The 18,240-nt window shown below is 40.8% G+C and overlaps 1 protein-coding gene across 1 annotated transcript in view; it reads left to right on the top strand.

Moving 5' to 3' along the window:
• The window catches only part of LOC115469622 (sciellin-like), a 49,169-nt gene extending 44,974 nt beyond the window's left edge, over window positions 1-4,195 (top strand). The window contains exon 11 of the mRNA XM_030202417.1: window positions 2,263-4,195. Coding sequence (XP_030058277.1) covers window positions 2,263-2,279 — 17 coding nt within the window. The 3' untranslated portion in view covers window positions 2,280-4,195. The remainder of the gene's footprint in view (window positions 1-2,262) is intronic.
• Window positions 4,196-18,240: the final 14,045 nt, after the last annotated feature.

Genomic DNA, 18,240 nt, shown 5'->3' with positions numbered 1-18,240 from the left:
TGTCAGACGCCCTCACTTTTTAGGGAGGGTCGGCCATCTTCTTGGGGCCCCAGCTACAACTTTGGTTGAAGATTCCTGGTGCCTTTTCTATTTTCTGCTTGCCACCTGCCTGTGAACCTGAGCCTGAACCTGGTAGTCTTCTGCTTACCACCTGCTTGTGAACCGGAGCCTCAGCCTGGTATTTTCTTCTGTTTATCGCCTGCCTATGAACCTGAGCCTGAACCTGGTATTGTTTTCTGCTTGCCACCAGCCTGTGTACTATAAACCAGATCCTGATATGGACCTCTACTTTCTCAGCTCTCCCCTTTTCTTTTTCCAGCTGTTCCTTCTGTTGCCCAGATCCTCTAAGTCCTGTCGGCCACCTACACTTTGGGGTTCAACTGTTGGGGAATGGCGGTCACCGCAGGTGAAGTGCTGGGCTTTCTGACTGCTGGTCCTGGAACAGAACTTAGCCCCTAGTCTCGGGGTTCGCCAATTCCAGAGCAGCACAACAGCTCACATACCATGACAACACCCCTAGGAATATATGGGTGACTCTAGCGTTTAGCGCCTGCTAAAAATGCTAGCACACCTTAGTAAATAGGGCCCATAGTTTTTGCCAGTTTGGTGAAGTTTGGATTTTATACCAGCTGGTGTTCATTTGCCCCTGAGACGGCCATTTGGGCGAAACATGGCCATGTCAGGCGTGTTTGTATAAACCTGGGAGCTAAAGTAGTGAATAAAAACTGCATCTTCTACATAGTCTGCTGTTTTTGTTGATTACAATTTTGGATCTTGCAAACTCTTTGCCACATATTAGTAACATCTGCAGATCATGGGAAACTTCAAACTGGGATGGTCCATGTTGCAGACCTGCTGTCATTGGAGTGGTACGCTGTTTGTTTGCATTATATTAACCTATTGTTTCACTCTCTTCATGCCCTGCATGGACATATTTCTTTTGCAACTTTATTTTTATTAACTGAAAGCGTGCTTACACCAAATTGCTGTGCTTTACTCTGTCATACACATATTGGCACTACTCCAAATATAGGCACATGCTAAGAACAGGGGCACCCTCAATTTCTTTTATCCCATAATTTAGCAGCCTTCTTGTTTTCCTCCCTTCAATTTATCCCATATGGTCTGTCATCCTTAAGAACATCCCTACCTATTTCTACCTCCCATCCCCTAACTGAGTCACCCATCATAGCCATCCCTCTCAGCAGTGCTTGTCCATTAATCAAACTGTTGTCACCGACAACTGCAGTCAAATTTGATGATCAATTTTATAAACTCAACTGTGGATGTATATATGTCAATGCTCAATCTAACTCAATGTTGAAATCTGGTGGTCACTGTGGGGCCCTTTTACTAAGGCGTGTAGGTGCCTACGCGTGTACAATGCATGTCAAATTAGAACCATGCGTGCGATATGCACTGCAGAAAATATATTTTATTTTCTACTGTGTGGCGCTAACCGGGCGGTAATCAGCAGTGTACGCATGCTGATGATTATCGCCCGGTTAATGCATGAGACCTTAGCGCTAAGTCAATGGGTGGCGGTAAGGTCTCAGGCCCAAAATGGATGCGCGCCAATTTTTATTTTGCCGCACGTCCATTTTGGCCCCAAAATGGCCTTTTTTGTAGGTGCGTTGAAAAATGGACCTGCGCGCGTCCAATACACGCGCCTACCCCAGCACAGTCCATTTTTTGGTGCACCTTAGTAAAAGGGCCCCTGTAATTTTTTTTAAATAACAGCCACGGTATTTAAAAAATATATTGTATATTCAGCACCACCGCACATATAGTCAGTAGCATTGAATACATTTGCAAAGCTAGGACTGTGGTTTATGAGGTCTGCTTTGTCCACAACATGGCCAGTTTCTGCATAGGTGGTTAGAGGAGGTATTCAGTGGCACTATCTGGTGCAGTGCCACTGGATATCATAAAGCAGACAGGAACCTCTCCTGCCTGGTTAAATCACTTTGAATATCGACCCCCTATATGTTTACCGGCTGCTAGTAAATCTATAATTTCTTTTGATTATTGACCCAATCTATTTTATTCTTGCTTCATGGTATAGAAAACCAAAATGATTCCACAAATAAAAGTTGCATATGTCAAGAACACAAATGAAAACACAAACTGGAATGTTAGGGACTGACTTATCAAAGGATTTCTCCTATTAATCCTTGCTAATCAGGTACAGAGTTTGATCAGTTATCTCATGGTATAAACCATCATGCTAATTAGTGCTTTTGTGTGGGGGGTGTTTTTCAGAAAAATGGATCATGTAATCTCCGGATGCTGGAAAGAAGATGGATGACATTCGCTAGAGGCATCAGCTTTCACCAACTAAGATGCATATAATAAAATAATTGTAACTTAGCATCACTGTGCATAAGAAAGAGAAATCTTCAATACAACTGTTTTGGTGGTGACATATTACCAGGGCTGCTGGGAAATTATAGAATGACTTCTTTAAAATAATAGACAAATGCAGGTGATTTTATTTAGCCTTATTTCTTTAGAATGCTTCAGTGCTGAAATTTCTCCACTCTACCTCCTCCCAGCGTACTCAAGACAGCCAAAAGGTTCAGAGCGTAATCCAACACACGTATACCCTGCAGGAATACAGCATCCACACAGCAAGGATTCCTCATGTTTTAACAACTCATGGCTTAAACGTATTTCTGCTTGGGGCACTATGAAGCTGCCAGAGACAGAAAGTTACAGCAGCAAAATCAACAAATAAGAAGAAAAAGAAGAGATAAAAGAATTAGGGCTGCAAATTTAACACGTTAATAACATGATTAACGCATTAAATGTTTAACGTGCGTTAAGAATTTTAACGCATGTTGGCGCCAGGTCTGGGTTCATCATCCATCACTCCCTTTGCGGGTATACCTGGGCTGCAGAGATTGGCTGCTGAGTCCTGATCTGGGATGGCTCTGCTGCTGTGCTGTTCCCAAGCGATGTGGGGAAGGTGGAGCCACACCCGTGACCCGGAAGTAACCAAGGAGATATGAGTCCGCGGCACTTCGGGTCCGGGCAAGGTCAGAGGGGGTTCTAAGCAGCGGCACTGCTGGGGCCCAGAAGAGGTGAAGTGTGAATTCTCTCCTTCCTTATTCATGTTTCTCTAGGCTCTCTGACATTGCCTTCAGCGCTGCAGCACTGAAGGCATTCTGCTTCTTTCAGCCGCACAAAGCCTCTCTCTGTAGCATCCCACTGGGAAACAGAAAGTTCTGTCAGAGAAGGCAGGACGCTACAGAGGCTTCAGGTGGTTGAAAGAAGTGGCATGCCTTCAGTGCTGCAGTGCTGCAGCGCTGAAGACAAAGTCGGAGGGCCGAGAGGAGCAGGTATAAGGAAAGAGAGAACACAGAATGTGGACCACAGGGGAAGGGGTGAGGGTCCAGGAGCAAAAGATTTGGGAGAAAGAGAGAGATGGGGAGAGAGAGAGAGAGAGAGAGAGAGAATGGGGACCATGGGGGGGGGGGGGGGGGGAGAGTTTAGAAACACAGGAAGAGCTGTTGAGAGAAAGAGGGAGAGAGAATGGGGACCATGAGGGGGGAGGGTTCAGAAGCACAGGAAGATTTGCTAGGGGAGATAGAGAGACAGATAGAGAGAGAGAGAGAGAGAGAGAGAGAGAGAGAGAGAGAGAGAGAGATGTGTATGAGATGAGAGATGCTGGAAATAGGTGATGAAAAACCAAGGGAGATGGTGATCGTCGAGTGGATGGAAGAGACAGTGCCCATGGAGTGGAGAGGAGGGAAGAGACGGTGCCCATGGAAGGGAAGGGGAGAGAAGAGATGGTGTAAAAGGGCCCCTGTATTTGAAAGTATAACCTCTTAAGATCCTTTTGCTATTCTGCTTACTGGATAATGTACCCCATACATGTTAGGAAAGTATATGATTTCTTCATTTCTGCACATTGAGGTAATCTGAGGCATTTATTTTGAAAATTTAATATAATCTATTAAGAAGTAGGGGTGAGGTGGGCTTGATCATACAAGTTCAATACAGTTTTATGAAATCTATTGTTTGCACTTTGCTTGACCAACTTCATTTGTTTTGTTTGTTTGTTTTTTGTTTTGTTTCTTTGTTTTGCATGAAACTAAAAAATATCTGGATGATATAATGGCTGATAAGCTAGGGTTAAACTGAAAGCACTTTTTCTATAAAGCAATGCATTGAAATAAAGAGCCAAAAGTCACTATTTGGTATACGTGTGTGTCTTAATATCCTGTCCACCCAGAGAAACCAATTTTACATAAGGTTTTTGGTTATTCAGCTACAGCTGTCTTTTCCAGTATTCATAAACCAAGTATGTGCAGATCTTCCTCCTGAGCATTTATGGTGGATATCCTGAAAATCAGAACTGTTGGAGTTCTTGAACAACAAAGAACCATTGAAATAGAGAATTTGAGTGTTTGAATATTGACCCATCTTTTTGCATTGGTACATAGAATTCATCTGAAAATTATCTTATTTTAAATTGATTTGTTTGATTAAAAAGATATTGATAGGCACAACTGCTTCAATCCTATTAGAAGAGGAGGAGGAGGAGGCAAGAGGTCTTCAAGTGAGCAGGGATGCTGCACTTTTATATAAAGGAAGGAGATCCATCTTCCTCTAGTGATGTCATCACCATCGGAAGAGGAGTAGCCTAGTGGCTAGAGCACTAGGTTGACACCCAGGAAAACCTAGTTCATATCCCACTGCTGCTCCTTGTGATCTCAGGCAAGTCACTTAACCCTCTGTTGCCTCAGTTACAAAGTTTGGGGTCCTTTTACTAAGCTGCGGTAAGCATTAGCATGTGCTTACCGCAGTGTTAAAGGGTTTACTGCAGGGCACGATGAGGCATCCTGCAATAATTTTTGAATGTGCATGCACAAACCACATGCTAAAATATGTTATTAATTTTTTTTTTCACTGAGGGGGCATGTCTAGGGGCAGACAGTATGCACGTCTATGCAAATTGGTTAGTGCATCAGCATTGCCTTATGCCAGCCAATTAGCACAGGTTTAGCATGCGAGTCCTTACCACCTACAAAAGAGGTGGCATGAGGGGTTCATATGCTAATGGCCACACACTAATAGAAAAACTAATACATGACCATTAATGGGAAAATCAGCCATTTTACTGCTGTGGTAAAAATGACCTTAGTGTAAGGGTGCACTAAGGCCACTTTTTACCGCAGTTTGGTAAAGGGACCCTTTAGATTATAAGCCTGAGCTACTACTGAAAAAGGGCATAAGCAAAAGCTTCTTTGAGCCTGACAGAGTAGGAGGTGTTCCATTGATCATAGGGCTGGGACAGACCAACTTGTGACCCAAGTGAATAAATTACTAGTACAAACCACTGCATTGATTAAGGATAAGATATGAGTGAATTGCCATTTGGAAATCTTAAGAATCATAGCAGAAGATACAACCTTCATGTTTTGAATTTTCCATGGTCTTCACTGGTTTCAGAACTAATATGTTGAAAACAGTTCTTTCAAACATCACTTATCGTACCCCATGAAAAGTTTCTCTAATTATTAGGGCTTTCTATTCTTTTCTAGCACCCACATTTTGAAGCCATTTACTGAATCTGGCTCTATTCAACTTATGTGCACCAGTTACAGAATAGCGCCTAATATGTGCATAACTTTCAATTACTGGGGCCAATCACTCAAGTGTTACCATTCTATAACATACACAAGCTATTGTTGCTGAAATTTAGGCAACAGCTTATAGAATTGCCTTTCGCATGTAGCATGGCTGCTTCCCCAATCTGATCCAAGTACACTTATAGGGAGATGTTGAAGGCTGGAATTACCATCGAGGCACACAGGCCTGGAGCTCTTTCCTTGATTTGTGCCTTCTGGCCTCCTGCCCTCTGCCCAAGGGCTGCCTTGTGGCCTGCTTTTTGGCTCTACAACAGCATGGGGCATGCTCTACCCAGAGCTTCCTATCGAAAGAGATGGGCTGCAGGCAGATGCACCAGTATATCTATTCACGGACCCCATTGTCTGCCCTGCTGCCACTGTGTAGGAAGGTTTGAAAGGAACATCATGGGAGGAAGGATAAGGAAGGTTTGGAAGGGAGAGGTGGAGAATAAAGAGATGAGGGGGAAAAAAAGGATGGCCAGAGGAGAAAGGAATGAAGAAATTAAAGAGGTATAAGAGAAAGGGATGAGGAAACAGAAGGGTGTGGTAAAATAAAGAATCATGAGAATTGAATGGAGGAGAGATGATGCAGTGGTGAAAAATATAAGTGAGAAGTAGAAGAGAGGGAGAGATGAAGAAAGTAGTAACAGACATATTCTGGTGCAGAAGAAAGATAATAATAAATCATCTTTTATATTCCACTTATACCCTTATGAGTTCAGTGCAGATTACAATAAAAAAAAAAACAGATACCTTGGAATCATACTGTCACAAAGTGAGGAATGTGAGCCCTTGGGACGTAATGAGGTTGGCACCATCTGTACAATGGAAGCGCATCACAAGCCCTCACTGACGTCGTTACTAGACAAAGTCCAGGATAGGCCGCAGGCAGACACAAACTGGAACAAGGTTGGGGTCTAGACTGGCAAGGTCAGGAGTAGGCCAGAGGTCATAAGAACATAACATAAGAATAGCCATACAGGGTCAGACCAATGGTCCATCTAATCCAGTATCCTGCTTCCAACAGTGGCCAATACAAATCACAAGTACCTGGCAGAAACCAATTTAGTACCAACATTTGATGCTACCAATCCCGGGGCAAGTAGTGGCTTCCCCCATGTCAATTTAAAGAATAGACTATGGTCTTTTCTTCCAGGAAACTGTCCAAACCTTTTTTACATCCAGATACACTAACCGCTGTGACCACATCCTCCAGCAACAAGTTCCAGAGCTTAACTATTCTTTGAGTGACAAAATATTTCCTCCTATTTGTTTTAAAAGTATTTCCATGTAATTTCATTGAGTATCCCCTGGTTTTGTACTTTTTGAAAGAGTGAAAAAATTGATTCACCTTTACTGTTCTGGACTACTCAGAATTTTATAGACCTCAATCATATCCCCCTCAGCCGTCTGATCATATGGGAGAAGTTCCATCCCCTTTATCATTTTGGTCGCTCTTCTTTGAACCTTTTCTAATTCCGCTTTATCATTTTTGAGATATGGCAACCAGGATTGAACGCAGTACTCAAGGTGAGGTTGCTCTATAGAGCAATACAGAGGCATTATAATATTCTTGGTCTTATTTTACATCCCTTTCCTAATAATTCCTAGAATCCTGTTTGCATTCTTGGTCGCCGCCACACACTGGGAAGAAGGTTTAAGTGCATTGTCTACAATGACACCAAGATCTTATTCTTGAGTTTCTGACTCCTAAAGTGGACTCTAGCATCAGGTAACTATGATTCAGATTATTGTTTGCAATGTGCATCACTTTGCATTTATCCATATTAAATATCTCCTGCCAAGGCAGTCAGCAAGCAGATGAAGTCAGGAACAGGCCAGAAGGTGGTTCTTAAAAGAATCTTTAGCTGGAGCAGCAGGCAGGTACAAATGAACAAGGCAAGGCAGGAACAGGCTAGGACTTTGGAACTGAGCAAGACAGGAAGTAACTCTGCAACAGGGCAAGGCAGAAACAGATCAGACAGGGACTCTGAAAAAGGGCAAGCTAGGAACAGACTAGGTAGGGACTCTGAAACAGTCCAGGGACAGGCAGGGACTCTGGAACAGGAAAGGTAGAAATAGACAGGGATTCTGGAACAGGGCAAAGCAGCACAGCTTAGTAAAGAGGGCCCAAGGTATATTAGGAGGAATTTGGATTTCAAGCCTAAAAGGCTATTTTGTGCAGACATTTTCTCAGGAGTATGATAAGTTAGTGAAACATGCACTTATAGTAAAGAGGTTATAAAGAAAATACAAGCATTTTAAAATGGCACCGTAAAGTCATTCTGAGGATTAGTTGGAAGATTATTATCTCAAACAGAAAGGCACATGAGATATTCAAGGATGAAAGAACTCTTACAGAAGATCTAAAGGTAAAGGTAGTCTCCTGTACCCTGGTCACAAGGACACAGGGACCACCATCGGCACAACAGTTTCTTGGCAGACCATTAGCAGGGTGGTTTGCCATTGCCTTTCCAATTCATTTTTACCAACTGGTTACTCATTTACCAACCAAAAGTGGATGAATGACTGAGTTGGCTAGAGGCTAGTTGCCTGACAGAAACATCAGTATGGGATTTAAACTTAGTTCATAGGTGCAATAGACCAAGGGACCTACAGATTGTACCACAAAGCCTTTGATACAGATGATCTAGTCAAAAGGAAAATTAGATTTGCTGATTCTGTACTCAGTTTCTGATGCCATATTTCCCAATGTATTACAGAGGGTAATCTGAGAATCAGACACAATATTGACAATTAGGTGATTTTACAAACCTTTTGATGTGTAAAATGCTGATATATGTGCATAAAAGGCTTCATAAAATTTGGTCATGTCTAAAAGTACATTGTGCAAGTAGATATGTATTTGTACATGTCTATAATTTTTAGCTATAATGTTCTACTTCAGGTATGCTGTATTATTTCCCATCCCCCATCTTTCTTTTCTATCAGCCTCATGAAGGGATTTCTGGCTGGTATAACTTGTTACAAATGTAATTTACTGAAAAGAGGTGTGGCAAGGCACCAATTGCAAGCCTCCAGCACATATGAAAGACCCAATTACAAGTCTCCAGCACATATGCAGCACCTATGATATGATTGGTCCAGGGTAGAGGAGAAGTGGATGCTCACCACAGCCTATAAAACTACGCTGCAGACAAAGAAACTCTGAAAAACTAGCCATGCTTGGAAAGAGTTTCAGATCTGTCTCATGGCCTATTTTCCCCCCCTTCTTAAAAGCTAATTCTTTACAGCTAAGAATCTTTCATTCATTCTTTCTTTCTTCCTTTCTTTCTCTCTGTTCTGTGAACTTTGTATGAGGAATAAACTTTCCTTCCTCCTTTTTTTTCTTCTTTATATAATTAGTCTGATTACATAAGTACATAAGTAATGCCATACTGGGAAAAGACCAAGGGTCCATCGAGCCCAGCATCTTGTCCACGACAGCGGCCAGTCCAGGCCAAGGGCACCTGGCAAGCTTCCCAAACGTACAAACATTCTATACATGTTATTCCTGGGATTTTGGATTTTTCCAAGTCCGTTTAGTAGCGGTTTATGGACTTGTCCTTTAGGAAACTGTCCAACCCCCTTTTAAACTCTGCTAAGCTAACCGCCTTCACCACATTTTCCGGCAATGAATTCCAGAGTTTAATTACACGTTGGGTGAAGAAACATTTTCTCCGATTTGTTTTAAATTTACTACACTGTAGTTTAATCGCATGCCCCCTAGTCCTAGTATTTTTGGAAAGCGTGAACAGATGCTTCACATCCACCTGTTCCACTCCACTCATTATTTTATATACCTCTATCATGTCTCCCCTCAGCCATCTCTTCTCCAAGCTGAATAGCCCTAGCCTCATTAGTCTTTCTTCATAGGGAAGTCGTCCCATCCCCGCTATCATTTCAGTCGCCCTTCGCTGAACCTTTTCCAATTCTACTATATCTTTCTTGAGATGCGGCGACCAGAATTGAACACAATACTCAAGGTGCGGTCGCACCATGGAGCGATACAACGGCATTATAACATCCTCACACCTGTTTTCCATACCTTTCCTAATAATACCCAACATTCTATTCGCTTTCCTAGCCGCAGCAGCACACTGAGCAGAAGGTTTCAGCGTGTTATTGACGACGACACCCAGATCCCTTTCTTGGTCCGTAACTCCTAACGTGGAACCTTGCATGACGTAGCTATAATTCGGGTTCTTTTTTCCCACATGCATCACCTTGCACTTGCTCACATTAAACGTCATCTGCCATTTAGCCGCCCAGAGGTACTGATGTTAGATTTTGTAAGTTTGTTACAACTTGCAACTGATATCTGATGCTGTGCTGGTGAGTAATAAAAGACTTTTTTCTCTAATTTCTATAATATTCTGTAATATGTTTAGAGAATAGCATGACCAAATGCGTAGCCTAGAACATACAGTAGACATGCTCAAGGGAGGAGTTTGGACAGAGCATGAGCAGAGTCATCATTTATGCACATATTTTGTAACAGCAGATCTGCAATTTCATATTTGAGTTCTTTCAGTACCCTGGGGTGTATACCATTTGGTCGAGGTGATTTACTACTCTTTAATTTGTCGATTTCACTCACTACATCTTCCAGGTTCACTGAGATTTCTTTCAATTCCTCTGCATCTTCACCCTTGAAAACAATCTCTGATACAAGTAGATCTCTTACATCTTTTCCAGAGAAGACAGAGGCAAAGAATTCATTCAGCCTCTCTGCTGAGTGCCTCTTTTATTCCTTGATGATCTAATGGTTCCACAAATTTCCTCACAGGCTTTATGCTTCTGATACACCTGAAAAAGTTATTACTATGATTTTTTGTCTAGGCAAATTTATTTTTGTATTTTCTTTTGGCTTTCTTTATCAATGGTTTGCATCTAACTTGCCAGTGCTTATGCTGCTTCTTGTTTTCTTCATTCGGATCTTTATTTCTATATCTTTATTTCTTGTGGAAACTCAAGCGGATAAAATCTTTCTTCCCTAGAGAAGTATTTCGATATCTAGTTCAATCACTGGTATTAAGTCACCTAGACTACTGTAATGGAATATACGCAGAATGCAAAGAACAACTTGTAAAGAAACTTCAGACTGCCCAAAACACAGCAGCAAGACTAATCTTTGGCAATTCCAAATTTGAAAGTTCAAAGCCCCTTGAAGAGAAATTGCACTGGCTCCCAGTAAAGGAGCGAGTTAACTTCAAAATCTGCTCCCTAGTCCACAAAATTCTTTATGGAGAAGCCCCAGGATACATGAACACCCTAAACAATCTTCCAACTAGGAATACATCAAACACATCCCGTTCATTCCTAAATCTCCATTATCCCACCTGTAACGGCCTCAAATATAAATCCACTTACGCTTTGTTCTTTTCCTTTATCAGCACCCAATTATGGAATGCACTGCTAAAAGCTGTCAAAACTACTCAAAACCATCTCAACTTTAGGAAATTACTCAAGACCAGCCTATTCCAGAAGGCCTACTCCCAGGTTCCAACATAAAACCCAAAGTCCTTCAAAACAGCATATAAATGGACTATTTTGGACTCTCTTACCTTTACCCTTTTTCCCTTTATACCCTGTTCTTTCTATCCACTCTGACCACCACAATCTATTGTATAACTACTGGACCGGCGATAGCCTTTTCGGTCTATTGTAAGCCACATTGAGCCTGCAAAAGTGGGAAAATGTGGGGTATAAATGTGATAAATAAATAAATATCCTGAAAGATGTTCTTTTGGATCTAATGGCCTCTTTCACAATTCTGGTTGTCATTTGCTCTTCTTTCCACATTTATTAATACCTGGAACACATCTGGTGAGGGCTTTCAAAACAGTATTTTTAAACAATGCCCCTGCCTGATTTAGTGGTATGTTTACTAAGGTGCATTAGCATTTTAAGGTGTGTTAAACGTTAACGCGCCTATACATTTCTATGGGCGCATTAGCATTTAACGCACGTAAACCATTTACACGCGTTAAAAATGCTAACGCGCCCATTGCGCTGCTTAGTAAACATAGGCATTAAAGTCCTAACCTTTGCAGCTAAGACTTTCAACTTTTTTGAACCATTATCCTTATTTTATCATAGTTATCCTTTCAAAAATTAAATGCTGCTACAGTATATTTCCTTAGTGTCACGCTGGTGAGGAAAAGTGAGCCCTTGGGCCACTGCTGAGGAGCGGCAGCGACAGGCAAATCACCCAAACAGGAGGCAAGCCAGACCACAGACAGACGGGCACAGGCCAGACTGGAGCAGCTGGACTGGAACAGAAGCATTAAGCAGAAGCAGGAGAATAGTCCATGAATCAAACAGAGTCCTGGGCAGGCAGCAGACAGTAGAATAAACTAGAAAACAAGCAGAGTCTTGGGCAGGCAGCAGACAATAGAATAAACCAGGAAACAAGCAGAATCTTGGGCAGACAGCAGACAATAGACTAAACCTGGAAACAAGCAGAGTCTTGGGCAGGCAGCAGACCGTAGAATAAACCAGGAAACCAGCAGGGTCAAAGACAGGCAAAGCAAGCTTTCAGGGCAGGAACCGCAACAGACCAACAAGGACAAGAACACAACTGAAGACCTCTGTTGCCAAGGCAAAGCCTGAAAGTTCCCAGGTGCTTAATAAAGGCAACATACAAGGGAGGTCACCAGGTAAGGGTGCTGCTAAGTTCCAAAAATCCCAAGACAGTGTGGAAGGCTGGAAGATCCGGACCGGACCAGCATGACTTCTGGAACATGGGAAACAGCAAACAGACAGTCCATCACAGCCACCAGGTCTGACCACCAGGTGGCGAGATGAGTGAGAGCATGAAAAGGGCACAACCGTGAAACTTAGTGACTGCACTACAGTTATTAAGTCAAATTTGATTGTTATGATCACTGCTTCCCAGCAGACCCAACACCATTACCTCTTGTACTATGCCCTGCATTCCATTAAGAACTAGATCTAAAATAGCTCCCCCTCTTGCAGTTCCTGAACCAGTTGCTCCATTTATTATGTCTAGGAAATTTACCTCCCTAGCACTACCTGATGTGGCATTTAACCAGTCAATACTGGGGTAATTGAAGTCAACCATTATTATACTTTTGCCAAATTTGTTAGCTTTTCTAATTTCTGTTAACATATTTTCATCCGTCTGATCGTTCTGGCCTAGTGGAAGGTAGTATAGCCCTATGCATATATTCTTTCCCTTCACACATGGAATTTCTGTCCATAAGGATTCCACATTCCTGTCTGTTTCATGCAGAATTTTAATTTTGTTTGACTCAGTTCCCTCTTTAACATACAGCGTGTTGAGAATTTAGGGGTCCCGAGCCCCCCCAAGAAGGCTAGAGTGACCTTAATCTGACTCCGTCTCTAGTACTGGGGTAATCAAGGAGTTATTGCCTCTAAGGGAGACGTTAGGTCTAAGGAAAAGATACCAGCCTTATGACAAACTGGATTTAGATTACAAGTTATACAATGCATTTATACTTACAGCCTTTGGTCATTAAGTGAAGCCCACAAATCATCATTTGGAATGAGGAGTTTATTTGCTAAGGTATAAGTCAAATCAGTGATTGACAACAGGCATGTACAATCAATTCATTATAGGAATATAATAAGCTGCAAACAGGTGTTAATTATTTGCTAATTTTTTATAATTTCTTTTACCAATTAGAGGTTTTACAAGGGAAAGCAATTAGGTAATTTGTTAATTCTGCTGGACACATTGGTTTCCCTTGGAGAGAGAGTGCCAACCCTTTTCCCTCTAACTTAAACCAGGAACTACCCTGAATTTTATAGGCACCCTCAGGATATGGATAATATGACAGTAGATATACCTGATTGGATCTATGCTAATGTCATGGTTGTCACTGATTGGCTCATGCTAATGAGTAGCTTCTATCTTGCTACGCCTTTCCTTTCTCACACCAGCTGACCAGCTGACCACAATCCTGCTCACAGGAAGTCTCCCTCCTCTCTGGAACAGCTAGTTCCCTATTTTCTTTGCACCTGCTATGACTCACTTATTTCTCAACTTGTTTTTCTAACTTACATTAGAGAAAATTCCACTTTGTAACAGATATGGGCTTCCATTTTGTGTTGAAATCCTCCATTTTGTTTCCATATCTATTAACTTTTCCTAATTTAGCTTATTTAGGCCTCAATCTGGGCTACAAACTAGGCCATACTTTTCCAGTAAGCTCCCAGTTATGTCAGCCATCAGATTTCTGACTCAGCCAAGGTCTGTAATGGCCTGAGCTCTATGACTAGGCCCACCACCATTCCAGTGGGGGGGGTCTCTGGCTGTATCATAATTATACATTCCCCACTTGTCACCCCCTCTGGGGAGGGGTGACACAAAGCTCGTCAAGCTTGTCATCATCCATTCCAGAAGGTGGCAAGCTATCAAACGAGAGGGGGAGTTTTGGTCTTACAAATTGCTAGAAGGTATGGTGCAAGACAGGAAACTTCATTCTCAGGTTATATATTATTTGGGCATATGGAATTCCCTTTATATTACCTAATCCCTTGGGCCTTAATCCTGATGTCATCTCTCTTGAGACTTACTCAAACCTGTAGTGAGAAAGGTTTTATGAATGGGACAAATTCATGAGTTCATCTACAAAATCTCATGAAGTATAGGTATGTGGGTAATAGCAATTTCAGGTGGATCATGCTAATAAACACTTTCAGGTCTTTCTATGGCTTCTATTATATCTGTTGCATAGCGCATGGAGAGATAATCTAATGTATCTATCTCAGTGGTCCTCGGAAGGAATAGTGGTTTTTATTAAGCATTGTTATGGTGGCTCAACAAATATATGGTTAGTACTCAGATTGCAGGCTGTTTTAGGTTGTAGGTATTCAGAATCCTTAAACAGGTCGGAATGCCTGGACCTTACTATTACTCATCATTGGCATCCAATCATGAGCACTAAAAAGTGGATAGCAAGTATGAGGTTGCCTTATACAGCAAAAATGGTCAATCCTAGGAAAATGTATATTAACAAAGGTCATGCATGGATCTTGACATATGCATAATGACCTGGAAGTATGGGAAGCATTTTATATATCCGTTACCCCACTTGGAGCTTAGTCAAACCTACAGAAAGATATGCAGCTTAAGTAAGCCTACACCAAAGTTAAACAATTGCATAACTGGTTGATACTAACAGGGTTTACACCTACATTATGATATCATAGCCAGTATTAGGGTTTGATGTTACCCTTGTATCTGAGCAATATCAACTTCAATTTAAATTACATAAACAGAAATAACGGGGAAAGTCTTAGAAAAACAATTAAAACAATAAAGGAAATAATAGGAAAATAAAAATAAAACCTTTTCAATATATAGACAGGATTAGTGCTAAACTGAAAATAAAACAAAATATGAATCTATAATGTCCATAAACAGCAACAGTAAATCTCAAGTTGGTCCTGAATTCTCTTTCATTGGTCGTGGTTGAGGCGATGGAAGCACAGAAGAATCTGGACGGAGATCTGGAAGATCTAACAAGGCTGGATTTTCACAGCAACTTGGGCAAGGAATCAGTAGAAGTGACAGTCTTAATACTAGGAATTGGGATTTGCAGAATGTATCCCCACTTCTGGCTTGCATAATATGCAAGACAGATTGGTAATTACTACGAAGAGATGAGCAAATAACAATAGTTAAGTATATGGAACAAAAGAAAAGGGTACCAAAAAAACAATATAAATTGAAAATTAAGAGATGATGTTGATTGTTCAAGTTATTGAGGTATGGAGGGTCAGGAATATGGTGCACAAAAATAGTCAAAAAGGCATGGGCAATGCGTTGCAATCTATCGCCAATAGGTATGGAATCTTCACCTGCGATGACTAACATTCACCAAGGGTTGGGCCCTCAGCTGCAGGAGGCCAGCAGGACTTACGAGTTAGATGATTCAAAAAGAAGGGTAGCGTAGGAAACAGTCATAGTCAAAGCAGAAGACTAATGTGCAGAAATTTAAAACTCATAACTAGTCCAGGTGATGGAAGTATCTTCTGGAATCACGGTCGCTGTCTGTTGTAACAGAGAGCTCATACGTAAAGTGCCATGTAGGTTCTGGAAAAGATGAGCCTGCGAAAATATTTAATACAGTAGAACATTTAAAAGCATAACTAAGAAGGTCTAAATTAATGACATCATTTGGACAAAAGAAAATTCTTATTGGAGGAGGTGGCGCTTTTTTTTCTCTTGCCAGAGGTCAATTGTAGCAGAAATACCAAACTGGAATAGAGGCGGTAGATCAGGAATTGGATTAGCAGTCTTTAATCAACCTACAGTCAAATCTCAGCACAGGACCATTAGAAAGAAAAGTCAAGGAATGCATTGTTAGTTCCTTGGGACACCAGTAGGTGGATAAAATCACAAATTACAAGTAGAAAACAATTTTTTTTCTCTGTAGATTAGATGTTGCTGGCACAGGAAGTCAGCAGAGTCTGAGGAAACATTGTGGTCAGAGTCTGCTCCAGAAAAATGCTGCTTTTAATATGATATTTAGAGAGATAGAGAAAAGCCAATATCAGAAATGTAAAAACTATATATTTCTATGAGGCCTCCTCACGTGACCTTTACAAGGTTTAAATAGGTCAAATGAGAAGGACAACAACCTATAGTCCTCTGTAATAGTTCACAGCCAATTTGGAAAATGAAAATTATATTAAATTTTAAACTGATCCTTTCTATGCTTTCACAATTTGGGCCCTAAATCATGACAGCATATCAAGATTCACATTCAGAGGGATAGCTAAAAATAAGCTTATATATTCCCAGAAATCTAATTATAATTTGGAGTATATTTTAAATACAGAGGAGGAGCCGTTTTATAAGCAAGAGACAAATAGGAGCATTTCTTAAAACATTTTAGTAAAATTCAAAATTCAAGGATATAATAATAATTTTTATTAATGCAAGAAATGCACAAATTGACCAGTAGGATATGTTCATATAGACCAGTATGATAAATGGAACAGCTTGTAAGCCTACATTCTAAATTGAATTCTAAACAAAGTGGCAAGGATAACACAGAATCACAGAAAAACCCATCTAGTTATTAAAAATCTGAAACACGTAATGAATTCCTGTATCATATACTGAGTCCAAAGCTTTTGTAAAAATGAACTTAAGAGAAAATAAGAACTACAAGGGTTAATCTATGTCATTCGGTCCTAAGGAAATCACGAAATAATGGTGTTTCCTGTGTCTAATTTGAGTTTACTGCTCACTGCAAGCATTAGATATTATGGTGACTGAAAATAGGGCTATACATCAAAATAAAAACTGTAAGTTTAAGTTTTCGTATTAAAAGTTCATGCTGGTGTAGTTAGTCTTCATAGAATTAATACTTCAGGAGAGGAAAAGGAGGAAAAGAAAGTTCATTACTTTATCTGCTTTCAGAGGTACGGTTCTCAATTGTAGCTAGTCTTATCTGAACATAGCTCTAAAATAATAGCAACCTGAATTTCTTTAGTTCTGATTTACCAGTTAGTTATGTTATGCAAGGGTTAATCTTTAAACCCTATTGAGAACCAAAAATGCTGGAACTCTATACAATAATATATCTTAAAACTATAAATCTTTAAGAGGCAGGGAAGGAAGTTTGAAAGTAGTAGATAAGACGTGAAAAGGAAATTTAAAACAGTTAATTCATTATTACGGAACACATCCCCAATAAAGAGCTAGGAAGTGAACTTCAGCATTAGTTATTTTAAACAACGTCACAAATAAACAGTGTTTTAGATGACATATAATATAGAACCTTTTATAGTAAATATCTGGAATAATTATGCAATTTTCAAAGAACACCCCCCCCCCCCCTCCAATTTGATCTACTCTATCATTGCGATCTAATTTATACCCTGGTAATACAGTGTCCCATTGATTGTCCTCTTTCCAGAAGATCTCTGAGATACCTCCATTGCCCCTGGTACAACTTAGATTGTGAGCCCACTAGGGACACACCCAGTACCTGTAAAATTAAACTATAACCTGTTTAGGTGCAAGTGGTATATAAATACTCTTCATTTAGTGCTATATACTCTAACTCTCCTATCTTATTTTTTAGGCTTCTAGAATTTGTATACAGACACTTCAAAGTGTTTTTTTTCCTTACATATACAAACTACTTAGAGTTGACAGGGATAATTTGCAACCTTCACTCTGTTCTACCCTTAAACACTCCTGGCTTTCTTTCACCTTTGTTCAAACCTCTCTATTAGGATTGCCTGAATATCCTATCATAATAGTATCCTTCAAGGATACCTCACTCCAAACCATGAAACTGTCGAGTCCCCCCCCCCCCCCCTTCTAATTTAAAAGTTGTTCTATCTCCGTTCTAATGTAATGCCAACAGCCTGGTTTCATCTCAGTTAAGGTAGAGTCCATCCTTTCGGAACAGGCTCCTCCTTCCTCAGAATGTTTCTCAGTTCCTAGCAAATCTAAATCCCTCCTCCCTGCACCATTGTCTCATCCACGCATTGAGACTTCGGAACTCTGTCTGCCTCTTGGATCCTGTGCTTGGAAAGGGGAACACTTTTGAAAATACTACCCTGGAGGTTCTGGATTTTAGCGTTCTACCTA

The sequence above is a fragment of the Microcaecilia unicolor genome, chromosome 4 (genome assembly GCF_901765095.1).
Source record: "Microcaecilia unicolor chromosome 4, aMicUni1.1, whole genome shotgun sequence".
In the NCBI taxonomy this organism is placed as follows: domain Eukaryota; kingdom Metazoa; phylum Chordata; class Amphibia; order Gymnophiona; family Siphonopidae; genus Microcaecilia; species Microcaecilia unicolor.
This window is presented reverse-complemented; position numbering and strand designations above follow the sequence as displayed.